We start from the raw sequence: 18,184 nt of genomic DNA, 5'->3' as shown, positions 1-18,184 counted from the left end.
TGTTTTTGCTCAATGTGCCTTAAAAGCAAAAATATCCCGATGAGAACAGATACGTAGGTTCCACGTTCTATCCATGTGTATTATGTAAAATTCGAGGATAGGACTTCATCGACTTGATATCCATATGAATTATACGTGAACACTTCCATGTAGATTTTAATACATTTCATCCACGTAGAATTACTGATGAAATTTGACGGAGATTAAGGTGACAGCAATGTGGATTTTATGAGAATAAATTCACATCGACTTGTGCTGTACAATAAACGTAGAATTGAATAAATTTATTTTATTAATTAATTAATTTATTATTTAATTTATTTTATTGAAATTTTATTTAAATTTACTTATTGATTAAATTTAAAGAAGATAAAAATAGGAGATAGCAACATAGAATTCACGTGAGTAATTTTTTCATGTGTAAGGTTACTTTATTTAGCTATGAATGCTTGTATTTTTGAACAGCACATATGAATTACTATATTTGAAACTTATGCTTGTGTTCTTTTGAATTTGAAGTCCAAGAATTCTTTCTTGAACACAGTACTATTGAAAAACATAAATATTATCGATTAAGACTAAATAGATCTATGAATGAAGAAACCTCGATCTACATCCCAATGAGCAAACAATATTATTTAAATGTTTTCTTAATAAAATTTTTTTCATATTTAATTTAATTATTGTATTATATTGACATATATTTTCTACTTGCATTCTTATTTAAACAAATAACAGAAAAGTTATTCCAGATGCTATTCCGCATTTGTGAAAATAGTAAAAAACTATAATTTTATATATGTTTATATAAATAATATTCAATTATACATGTTTCATCTTTTCAATATCATATATTGACCTGATCTATCAGTTATATATACGTATTAGCGCAAAGTGTTCACAGACCATTGTGAGGGATCAGTTCGCAACAGTCGCAAAGGTTAAGCATCGTTCATTGAGTCACGACTTGGTAAATTCCGCTTGAAAATTTTCGAAGAAAAAATTTCTTGAATATGAAATTTTTTTATTGCAAGAAAATGTTTTTTAAAATATTTTGTATTGCTTGTTGGGATTATGTGGTGTAGTAATATAATATTTATGCAAATATTTTAACGAAATTCATAGAAGAATTTGAAACATTGATTAGATTTCGATGTGAATTCTAGTTCTTGAGTGGACCATCACTCGATTGGTTACGTAGATTCCATTTGGATGATCCATGTGGAAAGAACGTGGATTCCACGTACCTGTTCTCATCGGGATAATGATAATAATACTGCGGTATATTAAAATTAAAATAAGGATAGAATTGAAATAAATATTAACATGGTTAAGAGAAATCTATTATTTCGTAAAATGATTTGATTTAATTATTTACCAAATTACATGTAGAGCAAACCCTGTCGCTTCAGTCGTTAACACAATAGCAAAAATTGTCTTTCAATAACTTTCATTGTTTTTGCATATAAAAAAAATTCCGAACGCGTGGAATTCTGAACTCATGGCTAGCTCCGAATTTCAATATACTCTATCTTGTGCCGGAATATGTGGAACTCTGTATCGGCCTACGATTCACAGCGGACTGCTGCTCGCGCTTTCCTCAATTTTAAAAACACATAAGATTGCGGCAGTTCGTTACGATTGTCGACCAATAACAATCGATCTCCGATCTTTGTCTCTTTTATCCGTTAAATATCTATCCTCCTACAATACTATAAAATTTTTTATTCAGAGATAATCGCTTTCAGAAAATGTTGCAAACATTTTTTACATTTTTGATGCCAGATAGCATTACCAGCTGTATATTGACAGTGAGTGATTTGTTGTATCATTGACTTATCAACATAATGCTCTATCAACGTATCATCAAAAGATTGATAGTATCTCGCAACAAGTAAACGCGCAGCGCAAGATTGTGTATTATACAAAATGTATACGAATCGATGACTTGTAAACGCACGAAGCTCAAAATCTGCCGATAGAATCTATTGAAATGTTATAGTTGTGTTCCAATATAGTTCACCAATTGCATTTGTAGTTCAGTAGAATTGATTCGACTAGAAATAACCAATCACGGTTGACAATCGGTCGATTAAGTTAATCGGAGGATGTGAAACTGGTCCTAAGACAGCAGTTTGGCGGCTGAAACAGCAGGATCTGCGCGTGCGGGCAATCTGACAGCAAAAGATGAGCATAAGTTTAACTTCACGACCGTTTGTTTTCGGACAAATTTTGCAGTTTGGAATTTAAAATTTTGTATGTCGTTACACCGATCTACGAGAAAGATAACTCCAAGATCGATATATCGGCTTCTGGAACGGATAAAAATTTTTGTTTGTATTTGAGCTTGATATTATTACATATTTCTAAAATAACCATTTAATAGCATTTAAAGCATATAAAGTTTTATAAAAAAACAACTACAAAAACATTAACATTATTATTACCAAAATTTATTTAAATCTTTAAAATATCGGCTTTTTGTTCTTTGGAGATTAAAAGAAATTCAATTTTATGTCACTAATTTTGAGCTTTTTTTCAAATACAAAAGGAATATTTTTTGAGTTTATTTTAAACTGACTCTTTACTAATAATTTATAAAGAATTTGAAAAGATAAATTCTTATTGAAATTGTAACAATGTATTTGGAAATTTATATTTACAATAAATTCTGTTTTCTAAGATCACTGTAAGTTGTTTCAAACTAAATAAATGAGTTACTTTTCTTCCAACATGTATATTTGTAAAACATATATTTGTAAAATATATATTTTCAAAATAAATATATATATGTTACCAGAATCAATGCTTAAATTAATAAATTGCCTGTCTCGAGGCATAAAGAATTTTGGCTAAAATATTATTTTCAGTGAGATTAATTTCTTACTTATTAATGCTAAATTTAAAATTATTAAACAAATCTTTTTTTCCTAAAGTTTGATTGATAAACGGTGATTTATTTTTTATAATTCATTTAGTCGTAACACTTAAAAAAACAAAGTCATAAATTCAAAACAAATAATAAAACGTAATTTATACATAATGCACCTTCGGACATGCATACATAAATATCACATTGATTGATTGCAATCAGCTGACAATGTTTTTTAAACGTTTTTCAAATATTTATGGGATGTTAATTAACTGTACGAGTGCAAGCACGTACCACAAGTCTACTAGTCGTACTAACAAGTCTTTCTCTTTACCTCTCTCTTTCTTTAAGCATCGCCAATAATATTTAACTCTCACAGTATGATATAACTCTGTCAGTTCTTTTGTAGACGTCGGTCGTTTTCCTACTAACAATAGAGGCACAAAGTCACCAACGAGGAGGCAATAATTAAAAGAAACACATCTTTATCTGTTTTGTTATTCTGAAAGAAACAATCCGTTGCCAGGACGAAACCAGTCATAAAAGCTAAGGTAAAAAAAATAACATTTCTTTATCCGTAATTAGTTCTCTCTTCATCTAAACTGTTCCTGTAGAAATCGTTACCAGTTTATGAGCTTCCAATGATCGCGTCTTTTGACAATGAATAATTCGCGGACTTAGTACTGATTATAGAAATTTAACGGGACTATATAAGCAGTCCAAAAATCGATTTTTTATACATTTGCATGATAAATAATTTAGGCTGATAAAAAAATATGTTTAACATATTGTATAATTATTTATTTAGTAATTAAAAATAGGCTACTGAGAGTCAGCGCGGATAAAAGTGCGCAATCACAGGTATTAATATTATACCTGTTATTCATTCATTATTTAAAAAATTATAAAAGAACAAACGTCTTTATCAGCTCAAATGGATGAATCACAAAAATGCAGTCTTTATTAAGATAATTTTTTACTATCTAAAACAAAACATACATAGAGGTGTCATTTCCTACGACACTTCCACGGGCAAAGATGCCACTACGGATTTGGCAAACCGTTGGTGACTAGAATGCTTCCCGTTTTTGGTGACTGATGGCAGATTGCTTTATATTTTTGATGCGCTGAAGATGACTTCAAAGCGAGACAAAACGTTTGTTCTTTTGTGATCTTTTCAGATAATAAATAAATAACTGGTATAATATTAATACTTGTGATTGCGCACTTTTATCTTTGCTGACTCTTAGAAGTCTATTTTTAATTACCAAATGTTTTAAATTTTGAGTCTTGAAATAATTACTTTTATATAATTATTTAACGTAACTAATGTAAATGTAGAATTCTTAATTACTAAAATTTTTAACCAGAAATAATGAGAATTTGTTATGTAGTTGTTAATAGATTTTATGCAACGATGGCGTCAAATATAATAAGTAAATCTACAAGAGTGTTATTCGAAAATGATACTCTTGCCAAATCGCAACTAATTGAAGACCTTAAAGAGAAATCTAAATATGTTAGGCACATTGTTTGGATAAATGTGATAATTCTCCCACTTCAACATTTTGGTGCACTTTACGGACTTTATCTCTCATTTACATCCGCCAAATTTGTGACTACCCTTTTTGGTGAGTAGTCCTATTTTTATTGCGTGGCGTAACACATCTTTTACTTAATCACAAAAGAATTATATAATAAAATTATATTTTTATTTAACGGAGAAATTAAAAAACATGAAAATATTATTCAATCAATCACACGTCATTTGCTACGATACAACTAAATCCAATCAATACTAATATTATCACGTTAATGTATTCGTTGTAACAGACAATTTACTTTGCACTTACGTAACGGGATATCAATTAAATCGGCTAAACTGTTACAAATTCCATGTATTTTTAACTCTTTCAAGACGAGTCCGCTTATTGACAAAAGTTTTTTTTATGACTTTGTTTAGACTAATTTGTTCATTATTGTAATTACAGGTTGCGGTCATTGCTCAAATAAATTTTTTAAAGCGGTTGTGTTATTATAAAAGAATTCAACCAGTGTTACGTTTAAATAACTTAAGACTTTCTAGATAAAGATAATAATAAATAAATAAAAATATAAATAGATATAAATTATATAGAAAATTATCTTAAATACAATAATTAATCTGAATATAATTAAATAATAATAAATTAATTTTAAATTTATATATATCATATAAAAATAAAATTTAATAAAAATATTGTTTTTTAATAAAAACAATGTTTTATTAAAAAACATAAACGCCTGGTCAGATATTTTTGCCATTATTTTTTATATTTTTATTGCTTATAGTACAATAATAATTTGTTTACAAGCGTTTTGATCTACCATTTCGGATAAAACAAGTCAAACTGAGAAAAAAAGTCCTTTACCATTTTTCAAAATTCGCAATAGTTCCCGAGATAAAAATTAGAAAAGTTGGCGAATGAGCGTGTACTTTTCCTACCCACCGCACGCGGGGATCGCCCGTCGGTCGCCTAGCCAGCACCAGCGGCGTTAGATATCTGCTTTGATTGTGAGCTGCTCGTTCCCTTGTTTCCTCGCCGCGCCGCGCCGACTAATCCTGGCTGGGCGGCCGCTGTACCTCCACGCGGTGGGTAGGAAAAATACGCGCTTATTCGTCAATTTTATTAATTTTTATCTCGGTAACTATTGTAAATTTTGCAAAATAGTAAATAACTTTTCTTCTCAGTTTGATTTGTTCTATCAATCCATCAGAACATAAGTAAACTTTGCAATTCTGTTATACATATATACTTACATAAAACACGCATAATAATAACTAATGAAGTTTCTTATAATAGTTTATTAACCAATTATAGTTTCGGAGCAGTAGTAGCGCAATTTTTGCATTGCGCTACTACTGTTTGAGTTGTGTATTTTATTGTTATTATTAAAAGAAATTTTTTTATTAGGGTAAATGATAATTTGGAAGTTGAAGCTAAAAATTCAATACTTTACACTTGTTGTTGGTCACATTAATTTAGATAACTTGAAACTAATAATACTTTTAAGAATACGATGCAGATAATAATCATTTCAGTAATCTAGATAAAATAAAATAAAGGCATTTTTGTAATTAAATAATTATTTAGATAGTATTATAGAGATATATAACGATACATATACTAGTTATGCGACATTCTATTACAAATGAATTTTCTGTTTTGCGTTATCATTCATATTTCTCGTAATGTAATTTGTTATTAAAGTATTCAATAAGAATTAATAATTATCGAAACAAATCAACACAAAGTCCTTGCGTGTACCATTTATGATTTTCTTACAATTGTAGCAATTTTATTATATTCATTCAGCGTCTTTGGAATCACAGCCGGGGCTCACCGACTTTGGGCACACCGATCATACAAAGCTAAGTGGCCCCTCCAGCTGCTACTTATGATTATGAACACTGCAGCATTTCAGGTAAGTAAATTTTATAGAAAGGAGCAGTTAATAAATAAGAATTTTTGTAAAAAATAAAATCATTTAATAATTCATAATTAGTTTTTCTCACAACGGATTCCAACGCTAACAGTTTAATCGAAGATTGATAAAACGTAGTAATATTTACGGTATAACAATCGGTTGAAAAATATTGTTTGCTCATTGGGACGTGTCGCAACGTCCAACACCGTTTTTTGTTTCTTTACACTGTTGTACCCACATTCAGACAAGAGAACTTATTTTTTCAGTTATTCAGTAAATGTTATAGTGACATTTTCGGTCCTTTCTGATGTTCACAAAAGAACAGTTTCAAAGCGCAAAGCATATATTCAACTTTTATTGACTGAACAATGATTTACACATATGCGATTTACAATACATACATATGTACGATTTACGAAAGATCAATACGTTATTACTTACTACTACATACATCAATATTGCACGCATAGATGCACAAATTTTCAGGCATATTAATTTTTCATATAAAGTATCCAAGCCAAAGTTCAAGAACAACAATGTTTTACCATGTAATTCATACCTCAGACCATTTCTGTTCTGTACAGTCAAAAATTTTGTATAAAGCAAGTACCCAAGAAGCACGTATACTTTTCAAAAACGTTTTATAAACGTTTTTCCGAAACGTTTTATTACCGATTTGTAGAAACGTTTCTCATGCGTTAAAATGTCTACTCAGTTAAAAGTTAACTGAAACGTTTCTTTTCCGATAAAATAACGTTTAAGAAACCATTATAAAAACGTTTTTTTTACGGATAAAAAAATTTTAAAATTTCTACTTTTTTAGAATTTCTAATTAATTTTCAAAAACAGTTTTCTTAATGTTAAATAAAATAGAAGTTATTTAAAGTAAAAAAAGATTCGGGAATTTTTCTCAAGAATTTTTTTGGGAATTTTTAAGCGGTCACCCTCATTCAAGTCGTAACCTCGCTGAACGTTGCTTGATTTGTAAGACTGTTGCGAATTGATGCCTGATGATTGATCTGTGAACACTTTGTGTTAACACAAAACGACATACATGTATATCGAGTCAATACGAGGTGTGATCAAAAAGTAAGGTGACTTTTCATTTTTATAAAAAAATATTCATTTATTCATCCAAAATTATGTTATCCCCTTCAAAATAATCCCCCTCTGATACAATGCATTTGTGCCAGCGCTTTTTCCAGTCGTCAAAACATTTCTGAAATGCACTTTTGGGTATTGCCTTGAGCTCCTCCAGCGATGCAGCCTTAATCTCCTCAATCGTCGCAAATCTTCGTCCTTTCATAGGCCTTTTCAATTTTGGGAAGAGGAAAAAGTCGCAGGAGGTCAAGTCTGATGAATACGGTGGCTGAGGCATGATGATAGTATTGTTTTTGGCCAAAAAAGTACTCACTAGTAACGAGGTGTGCGCCGGTGCATTATCATGGTGCAGAATCCATGAATTTTCTTTCCACACTTCCGGGCGTTTTTTTCTTATTGATTCACGCAAACGCCGCATAACCTCAAGGTAATACTCCTTGTTTACCGTACGACCTTGTGGTAGGAATTCTTGATGCACAACACCATGGTAATCAAAGAAAACTGTGAGCAAAACCTTCACATTCGGACTTGGCGTGCCTTTTTCGGTCTTGGCTCTCCTGCGCTCTTCCACTGGGATGATTGGGCTTTGGTTTCGACGTCATAACCATATACCCATGTTTCGTCACCAGTTATAACCCTTTTGAGCAGATTAGGATCATCATTGACGTCGTTCAACATGTCTTGGGCGATGTTCATGCGACGCTGCTTCTGATCAAAATTAAGCAGTTTTGGAACGAATTTCGCTGACACACGTGTCATACCCAAAACATCCGTTAAAATTGATTGGCATGAGCCAAACGATATGTTAAGATTATCAGCTATTTCTCTAGTCGTGATTCGACGATTTTTCAACACAATTTCTTTCACTTCCTGAACATTTTCGTCGGTTTTTGACGTGCTGGGGCGTCCAGAGCGAGGTTCATCGTTAATATTTTCTCGGCCCTCTTGGAATAACTTATACTATTTATAAACATTTTTTTTGCTTAAAGTTGACTCATCGTACGCCACTGTCAACATTTCAAGAGTTTTTGAACACTTAATACCATTTTTTACACAAAAATTAATACAAACTCTCTGCTCCATTATTTTCAACGGCAAAAAATCGCCGAGCACGCAAACACGAGTCTAACCTGTATGCCTCTCACATAAAAACAACACATGCTATATAGTCAAAACTGTGAACATATGATCGTAACGAGTGTACCAACACAAAAAAAAAATTTTTGAAATTAGAGTGTACAGAGCGCGCGAAATTCAAAAAGTCACCTTACTTTTTGATCACACCTCGTATATGTTATTGAAAAAATAAAACATATAATTAAAAAATTTATTTATATAAACATATATAAAATTATACTCTTTTACGATTACGACTTGAATGTGTAATCGCTTGAAAATTTCCGGAAAAAATTCTTGAGAAAGATTTTTGATTTTTTTCACTTTAAAAAACATTTCTATTTTATTTAATGTTAAGAAAATTGTTTTTTTACAGTATTACTTTTTTACAGTATTTACAGAAGAAACGTAAAAAATACGTTTCTTAAACTATGGTTTCAAAAACGTTTCTGTATAAATGTTCTTTAATGGTTTTTTACGATTATGAAACTATGGATACGTTTTAAAAAAGTATTTGAAACTATGTGCTACGTGGGTATTGACATGCCTTGACAGTTGAGGACGCCATATTACGTCAAAAGAAGACAGATCTAAATTTCTTAATTTTTTTTATTCCTGGCATAGAATCGACCTGCTTGAGTCATATTTGTGCCTATACTATAATTGTGGAAAAAGATTTTTAAATTCGTCAATATAATTAGGAAAATTGCGTACTGGAAGATATTGCGTTTGATCAATAAAATAGGATTGTATCGCCTTTTAACAACCAAGTTCTTCTCCGAAAAGCATCAAAGAAAAGAGTGCCCTATATCAAATCACGCAAGATTTCGGAATATAGCTTTTATCATTGCAATTGCGAGTTATATTAATAACGTTCTTATTAGATTGTAATATTCAGATGGAGGAAATATATTATTTACTACAACTATATGCAGATTTCTTATTTAACACCATGGGTATACGTATTAAGAGAGATACGTAAATAATGGGAAACAATACGAAATGCAATAGAAGTATAATATATGCGATTAAATTAATAATTAAGACGTTCTATATTAATATCAATTAAAATATTTTGTTGGATCTAGAACGCCGCGATTGATTGGTCCAGAGAACATAGGATTCACCACAAATACAGCGAAACCGATGCCGATCCACATAATATTAAAAGAGGTTTCTTTTTTGCGCATATGGGCTGGAAGCTTATTAACCAACATCCAGACGTAATGAAAAAGAGCAAAAGCGTTGATTTGAGCGATCTTGAACGCAATTCAATATTGGCGTTTCAAAAGAAGTACGTATCAATAATAGTCTTTCGACTATTGGATTGCATCCCTCTTGCGACTTTACACCCTTACTGTAAATGTTGTTCATTAGAAACTTAAAAATCATTTAAACAAGTTTTAAGTTTTATTTAAAAAATTTTTAAATCAAAAGTTATTAAAAAATACTTTTGTTTAATTTGGTAAATTGTAAATAGAGTTCTATTAATCACACTATAGATACAAGTTTATCGAGTGTATAGAATGAACATAATTTACAATTTACTGAAGAAGGAGAAGAGGTTGTATGGAATAGGAAGATTGTGGAATACTAACAGTTAATATTATGAAAGGCGTTTTTATTTATAAAAATCATAAATTAATGACTTTTTGTAGATTTTACACACAAAAAAAGTGCTACGAAATAAAGTTTATCAAACAATTCTTAAAAAAATGTTTTATTTAACAATAGTATTTTTTAATAACATTTTGGTTTAAAAATTTTTTTCATAAAACTTAAAACTTGTTGAAATTTCTTTGTTTCTAATAAACATTATACAACATTTACAGTAAGAGTATAAAGTCACAAGAGGGATGCAACTCTCGTATAATATGACTGCCGAATTCATACACACATTACGATACACATAAAATCGAATAATATTAAACAATAAAAAATTTAAATAATGCTAATGAGAGTTAGTGCTGGTATAGGTTGCGCAAACACAATTATTAATAATATTATAGATATTTATTCATCTTAAATGAAACGATGACAATAACGAACGTTGCGACTCATCTTTGGAATTATCATCAGCGTGAGACAAAATTCCAGTAACAAGAAATAATGAATTCAACTGGACGTCGTCAATATGATGTACGGATGAATTAACAGTTTTTCGATAATATTATGTAAAATTTATATTTAAAACCTTCAAGTTAGGTTAAAGTTAAAAAATTAATATGTAACATACTTTTTAAAATTATATCGTGAGTATACACTTGTAAAAATGCTACTCACAAAACTGAAATTCAATCTTATAAAAACATAGCAAATACTAATGACCAGTAATCATTCTGTAATATCTAAATAGATTGTAACAAAATAATTTAAACGATTGTTTTTAGAATTCAACGCAAATTATATGAGAAAGTATGATATTCCACTATCTCAGATATATTCCACAACCGCCATTTCTTCTCTAATAAATTATTACTCGTTTCAGATATTATGTCATACTGAGGCTATTGCTTTGCTTTGTTCTTCCTACTGTTATTCCAGTCGTGTTTTGGGATGAGACCGTGACAAACGCTTTCTTCATTTCAACCGTGCTCCGTTATATCGTCACGTTACATGTGACAGGGCTGGTAAATTCCGCGGCTCACATGTTTGGCAACAAACCCTACGATAGGTAAGTGTTAATCGATTAAAACAATGTACGAGTGTACTTTTTAAATCAGATTTTAACTAAGTACTTTTTTAACATTTTTTGGAAAAAAAATCAAAGTTTCTATTCTTTGTTTCTTAAATTTTTATTAAACTTTTATAAAGAACTTATTTTTGGGGCGGCAAAATCAGCATTCAATTGTAATTGCTTTCTTGTCTCTTATAGATATATCGGTTCAGTGGAGAACACAGGTATTGCCATAGCCGCCTTCGGTGAAGGTTGGCACAATTACCATCACGTCTTTCCTTGGGATTACAAGACAGACGAATTAGGTAATTACAGATTCAACGTCACGACAGCCTTCATCGACTTTTTCGCAAAGATCGGCTGGGCCTACGACTTAAAGACCACATCCAAGGAAATAGTAAGGAAACGTGTGGCGAAAACGGGTGACGGCAGTCACGAGATATGGGGTTGGGGCGATAAAGATCAAACGCAAGAGGAAAGAGACGCAGTGATAGTGACGCATCATCATACAAAGGAGCAGTAGAATCCTGCGAGTACTCTTTCAAATATTTTACAATGAGTTTTTGTATTGTATCTGGGCAGTAATCGAAATAACTCCAAAAGAAAAAATTGAAAGCAGCAAGAAAAAAAAGAAACAGATAAAATCTTTTTGTTCCACTTGTATTAGGTGTTAAACTTAATTCCTGCCATTTTTTTGTCTATAAAATCGATTTGTTTCAAAGGGAAGATGAATGAATACCTTAATCAAAGTAATTTCCTTCATTTTCTATTACTTTTTCCCATCTTTCCGGCAATTCCACGGTAGAACGCGGTGTCTTTCGAGGCGAACCATTCATCCACCCATTATTAGACTTTGTTGTAACTGGAGAAGTGTGTGTCCGTAAGTGTTGCATTGATCGGAAGAGATGGTAATCCGACGGTGCCAAGTCTGGAGAGTACGCTGGGTGCGGCAGAACTTCCATTCAAGCTTGCGAAGTACCTGCTGCACGCTTTTCGCGACATGTGATTGAGCGTTATCATGTAACAAAATGACTTTGCATCGATTGTTGACTACGGATGATTTTTGAGACGGTTATTGGAGTAACATTTAACTGTTTCGACAACTCTAAAAGCGTTTGGGTTGAATTCTCAACAAGCAATTCTTGCAGCTCGACAACTTTAAATTTTTTCGGCTGTCCTGGACGTTCTTTGTCTCTCACATCAAAATCACTGTTTTGGAAGCGTTCAAACCAAACTCTACATGTTCTTTCGGATGGAGTTTCATCACCATACACTTTGGATAACAAGCGATGCGCTTCAGCTGCGGTTTTTTGCTGAGGTCGAAGTAGTAAAGAAGCACATGTCAAAAAAACAGCTTATTGCGATTCATTTTTAGTCGATTTGAAAACGTTTTTGGTCTCGAGAAATCTAATCTATGAGGATTGAATCACTTTCAGCGATGTCTAAACTACAAAAGACATATGACTTCATTGTCAAAACTCGCCAGCGTTGGAGCCAGCACCCTCTAGTAGCGAGCGGCAGAAATTAAGTTTTACTAACAAATAGAATATATCGACTTAGGTTAATTTTTGAAGTTTATAAAAAATGTATTATTTAATAAAAAATTATATTCATATGTATTAAATAATAATGTTATGGTATTTAAATATTAATATTATTATTCTTGCTTTTATGGCTGTGTTTCAAGTCCGACAAAATGCAACGCACAGTTCAAGTTGGAAATTGTAAAAATTAAAAATTATTAATTAGCACCAAGAACGGTTGTGACTAACATAGACTTTCTATTCTCGCGTTTCAATTTGTCAATCCGATATATGTAATATATTATTGTTTAGCATATGTCGTTTGAAAAAGAATAAAGAAAAATCTTTTCTTTTAAAGGGGGAACCTCATGTAAAATCGATTTTTTTCACGTTTTCTGTTTTTTGCTAAAATTGTTAGGAAATTATATCAAAAATATGAAAAAAAATTAGAAAGTTATACAAAACTTTCTTTTGTGTTAAATTCAAAGAAAGGTGAGTCGGCCTCAGCGGACGGAGTGCGTAAATATACAACTTTAAATGTCTTTTTCTCAAAACGCTAAATTTTGCGCGCCGGTCTATGTAACTCAAAAACTACTTGATCAATCATATTCAAATTTTACATTCTCATTCTTCATTATCTGATCCCAGCATATACCTATCCGATCATTAATATTTTGCTTTAAACAATAATTATTAACAATTGTTTAAAGTATTTTTTTGTTTATGTCGCCGTTTTTGCAACTTTATGAATTTTTTTAATTATTTAGATATATGCTGTGCGTGTTTACATAAACTAACAAAATTTTTTTGAAATTTTTATTTAACATTAATTTTGTGATTTCGGTGTAGGCCGGCGCAAATTCAAGAAGTCAACTTCAAATAGCTGTTGTGCCGCCATTTTGAAATTTTTTAACAACAAAAAAATTTTTCAATTAGTTTAAATAGTGATTATTGTCGTATACTTTGTCTACATTCAATAAATTTTATCATTTTTTTTTAAATCGAGAGAAAACGACTGTTTATATGAGGTTTTCTTCTTAATTTAATTTTATTATTTTTCATTGAAAATTTGACTAATATGAACCGTTTTTTATCATTTTCCGATAGAAAACTATTCACATTATTGAATTCACGAACCAAAATTCATATTCAAAACGACAGAATTTTTTCTATTAAAAATTTTTACCAGAGTAATCCTTATGGAAAAAAATCCTGAAATTTCAGGGTTTTTTCCAGGGTATACCCTGATAAACAACTTTTAGTGTATTTTGGCACTTCTAATGGGGATACCACGGATTTGGGAATAGAGGGACGGTGCATAACCTACAGATAGAGGCACGTTCGCGGTGGGGTGGGGAAAAGGGGGGCGCCATGTTGGTTTCAAAGATTGCACACATTATGTACATCCAAGGACTTTGATTCTGTCCATAGGGAAATTTTTCAAACTGAGAAGTCACCACTTTCTACATATTTGCAGTTCATGATTAATGAAACAACTAAAGCTTATTGATCGTTATGTTAATCATGAACTGTAAGTCTGTAGAAAGATAGCGACTTTTCAATTTGGAAAATTTCCCCATGGACAGAATCAAAGTCCTTGGGTGTACATAATGTGTGCAATCTTTGAAACCAACATGGCGCCCCCCTTTTCCCCACCCTACCGCGAACGTGCCTCTATCTGTAGGTTATGCACCGTCTATTCCCTCTATTCCCAAATCCGTGGTATCCCCATTAGAAGTGCCAAAATACACTCATTTCTTATGTAATAAAGAAATAAAAAAATTGTCTAATTCTGTAGGTCCATAGACACCTTGTTGTAGACTGGAGCGTTTCGTTAAATTTAACCAGCTATCACGCAAAATCTATCGGTCTAACGTAACTTTGTTTAAAGAAAAAGTTGTTTCTTTCAGCATAAAACATCACGTTTTGTGCTCCAAATTCGCGAATTTTGGGACACCTTGTATATAAAAATGGTGTTATGTGCAATGTTTAAAAATTTATTTTTTTAACGTTTTTTAATATTTAAAAATTCTTAGAATTGGTAAATAAATATTTTAAGAACTAATATTTCAACATTAATTCTCAAATCTATATAATTACAATCTATTTCGATAATGTAAAATTAAGAATTAAAAAAAATTGTTAAAACAATTTAACATTCGTTTTTAATAAATTATTTATTTTGTTTATGTGGTACTACAGAAATTAGTTCCAGGAAACATATTTAAATAAAATTTTATTTTTATGAGGTCAAGTTTTAAAAATTATTTTAGAGTTATATAATACTTATCTCCGAGAAATATATGTTTGAGAAATATAATACTTTAAAATGTAGCTAGCAAAAGGAATAAAATCTGAAACAGATTGGGTATAAATCCTGAAATTTCGAGATCTTCGAAATATTTACATTTCAAAATTGTGAAATTCAACTTGAAATATGTTGGGAGTATACTTCGAAATGTTGGAAATAAAGTTGGAAGTTACACCGAAATTGGAGGCTATCCTATTTAATTTAAGTTTTTTATTTGCCGGTAATCCCCAAATTTCCGAATATTTACTGAATCCGACGTTTACCCGGGAATATTTGGAGGTACATTCTGAAATTTAAGGGTTAATCCCAAAAAGATATCCCGTTTATCCCAAAATTTCGGATTTTTTTTCCGTAAGAGACCATAGTTATACAGTTTTGAACATAGCCCTGTGTAGCGTTTATCTAGTATTCCTGCTTTACGTAAAACCGAATATATCTGAACGCTGCGGAAATAGCCGAAGTGTAAATATATAGTCTCTCCTTACCGCTAATATCAACTACTCCTCGTAAAAGGTTCCATCTACCTTAGTCCATGAAGCTAACCAACAGGTTAGTTAATTAGAATTGACCAATCGCATTGCCTGTTGTGTGAAATGACAAATGCGATTGATCAATTCCAATGGATTAACGATTGGTTAGTTTAACAAAGATTGGTAAAAGATGCCCTTAAAGTGTCATCAACTAATTAGGAAGCCGTATTAGCTTATGAATATCTGCCTAAGAGCAATCGGTCGACGCAATAGGTTAAAGACACTAGATATATAAAGTACCGCAATGATAAATCCATTGTTTTTAGCATATGGAGCCAAGATGGCTGAAAGTACTCATACTATGTGATGAGTACTTTTATTTTCTGAACTGTACATTACATGTACTTTCATGCACTTTTATGCATTGAAACCTCAACGACAAATACCGTATTAGACGAAAGAATATATAAATTAAACATTTGTTCACACTTCTTTGTCTATATACAAACTGATTAGAAATAAAAAAAATTTATTTACATTGTTTACGACTTTATTTTCTCTCACAGAATACGTTTATACAAATGCATAAGTTTGGAATAGCCGCGCCTGGAGTCAATATGGAGGAGAGTTTACGGTACTTTATACAATATATCTGACTTTGTAATAGGTAATAAGTGAGCGCTATTAGTGTCGAAAACGCGATGATGACGTTTTTTACATAAAAATTTCGACACTTGGATCTTTCTATCGCGATATTTCTACTTGTAGGGCACAGAAAGAAAAAAATAAATAAATAAATAAAAACACTTTTATTATACAATTTTCACTCAAGCTATCGATTAAGATTATTCTTTGATCGGGTCAGTCGTTACTGAAATCTGATAATCTTAAGTGCTTGGAAATCGGCGGCTGGCGTAAAGAGCGGTCTCGAGCTTGTTCACTTGGTACGAGACACTATTGAAAAATTTACACTGCGTCCAACACGTACCCAACGTACACAACGATCCGATATCTAATAGAAGAACACAGTTTCAAGAGACGAAAGTGTTGCTACATGGAAATCTTACCTTCCATTGGATATTGGATCATCGTTAGAGAACCTCTAGAAGAGAGAATCGCTAAGAGAGGTCATGTAACCTTCCCTGGTGATTCTCTCTTCTAGAGGTTCTCTAACCACGAATGTTGGACACAAGTGTAAATCCTGCACATTGCGTCTTTAAAGTTAACTGTTATTGGAAATATGAAAATTTTTTCATAATTTGATAGCATGAAAATTAAATTATTACAGTAAGTATAATTACTTTTAATCATAAATCTGGATAAATGAGTTTGATTACCATCGCTTTTATCATTATGCAACAAAAGTTTATTAAAAAATAACGTTAGACCAGTGATTTCCAAAGTGGTCCAGGTGGACTCCCAGGGGTCCATGGGAGACTCGACGGGGGTCTACGTTGGTGTGAAAAAAAATGAGGGTTTACAAGTTGTAAGTGGGGGTCCACGAAAATTTATCTGGTTTCGATAGTAAAGAACAAAAATGTTGGCTTAGCTTTATCTATCAATGTAGGCAGATAATACACTACTCAAAAAAAGGGAGCAAAATTCCATCGTTAGATCTAATCTTCACATTTTTTGACGAGTTTTGAGAATATGGTAGAAATGTAGCAGCAGGGGGTCCCCCAAAACCAGTAAAATTTTGAAAGTGGTCTACAAGAAAAAAAAGTTTGGGAACCTCTGCTTTAGACTCTCGAAATTCTCAAAAATAAAACAATCAAGAGCTAATAAAAGTTATAACGCGATTGATGGTGCGTACAAAATCTTTTTATTCAAATTATTTAAATGTTCTTGAACGTTTTGGTCCCACTTCGGACTATCCTCAGCATAACAAAAATTCTCCAAATAATACTGTCCGTCACATGATTGAGGAGTCTCTCACTAATTCCAAGATGTTGCGTTGTCACATGGTTGAAAAGACCAGTGATAATCGATGGGATAAAAAGGGTCTAAGATTAAGAAAAATTTAAGTTAAAAATGTTAGATCTCAAAAGACAAACGAGAAAACCGTTGAGGATTCACCGATCGAACATTTAAATAATTTGAATAAAAAGATTTTGTACGCACCATCAACCGCGATATAACTCTCATTAGTCCTTGATTGTTTCATTTTTGAAAAGTTTATTAATTTATAAATTTATTAAAATAAAATTAAAATAGGTAATTATAATGCAATTTTTCTAGCTTTATTAGCAAATTATAATTTTCAAAAAAAAACTTTAATCTCCCAAAGACTAATGTTAAGTAACAAACAAAATAAAATGGTTTTCTAATTACTCCATCAAATACGATTTGTATAAATTAACTATGCTAATTGTGGAATTAAAAATATTTGGTGCTACGTCATAATGCCTTTTTTACCTCATGAACATGGAGACTACAACTACAGAGGTACAGAAGACAAAAATTCTATATATTTTTATCATATTTACAGACAAAGAAAAGTGTCAAAATTTTATTAAATAATACAAAAAAGTTACGAAAAAAAATAACAATCTTCTCATACAGTACAAAATACATAATTTTAAAATATTTTTTATAAAAAATTAAATATTTCTAAAATATTTCTATATTCGCTAGATCCAGTTAAAG

At 31.3% G+C, this 18,184-nt stretch overlaps 2 protein-coding genes across 3 annotated transcripts in view; one reads left to right on the top strand and one right to left on the bottom strand.

Annotated features, from left to right (window-relative positions):
• The window catches only part of LOC105204975 (suppressor of lurcher protein 1), a 486,519-nt gene that overhangs the window by 214,684 nt on the left and 253,651 nt on the right, over positions 1-18,184 (bottom strand). The window lies entirely within an intron of this gene.
• LOC105204968 (acyl-CoA Delta(11) desaturase) lies at positions 3,012-11,983 on the top strand. Of its 2 annotated transcripts, XM_011174252.3 has the most exons (6): positions 3,012-3,423; positions 4,267-4,503; positions 6,207-6,337; positions 9,646-9,851; positions 11,046-11,231; positions 11,433-11,757. In XM_011174252.3, exons 2-6 carry the CDS (start codon positions 4,290-4,292, stop codon positions 11,755-11,757), a joined length of 1,062 nt encoding a protein of 353 aa, XP_011172554.1. In that variant the 5' UTR covers positions 3,012-3,423; positions 4,267-4,289. The 2 variants fall into 2 exon arrangements, with proteins under 2 accessions (XP_011172554.1, XP_025993549.1); XM_026137764.2 differs by lacking the exon at positions 3,012-3,423 and having other exon boundaries at positions 4,290-4,503; positions 11,433-11,983.

This window comes from Solenopsis invicta, chromosome 16 (assembly GCF_016802725.1).
Source record: "Solenopsis invicta isolate M01_SB chromosome 16, UNIL_Sinv_3.0, whole genome shotgun sequence".
In the NCBI taxonomy this organism is placed as follows: Eukaryota; Metazoa; Arthropoda; class Insecta; order Hymenoptera; family Formicidae; genus Solenopsis; species Solenopsis invicta.
This window is presented reverse-complemented; position numbering and strand designations above follow the sequence as displayed.

Excerpts from the sequence above, each read along its gene's own strand:
- LOC105204968 (XM_026137764.2), top strand. The coding sequence starts at position 4,290 with ATGGCGTCAAATATAATAAGTAAATCTACAAGAGTGTTATTCGAAAAT. Across the intron at positions 4,504-6,206 it reads ATTTGTGACTACCCTTTTTG|CAATTTTATTATATTCATTC; the intron begins GTGAGTAGTCCT and ends TTACAATTGTAG. Across the intron at positions 9,852-11,045 it reads ATATTGGCGTTTCAAAAGAA|ATATTATGTCATACTGAGGC; the intron begins GTACGTATCAAT and ends TACTCGTTTCAG.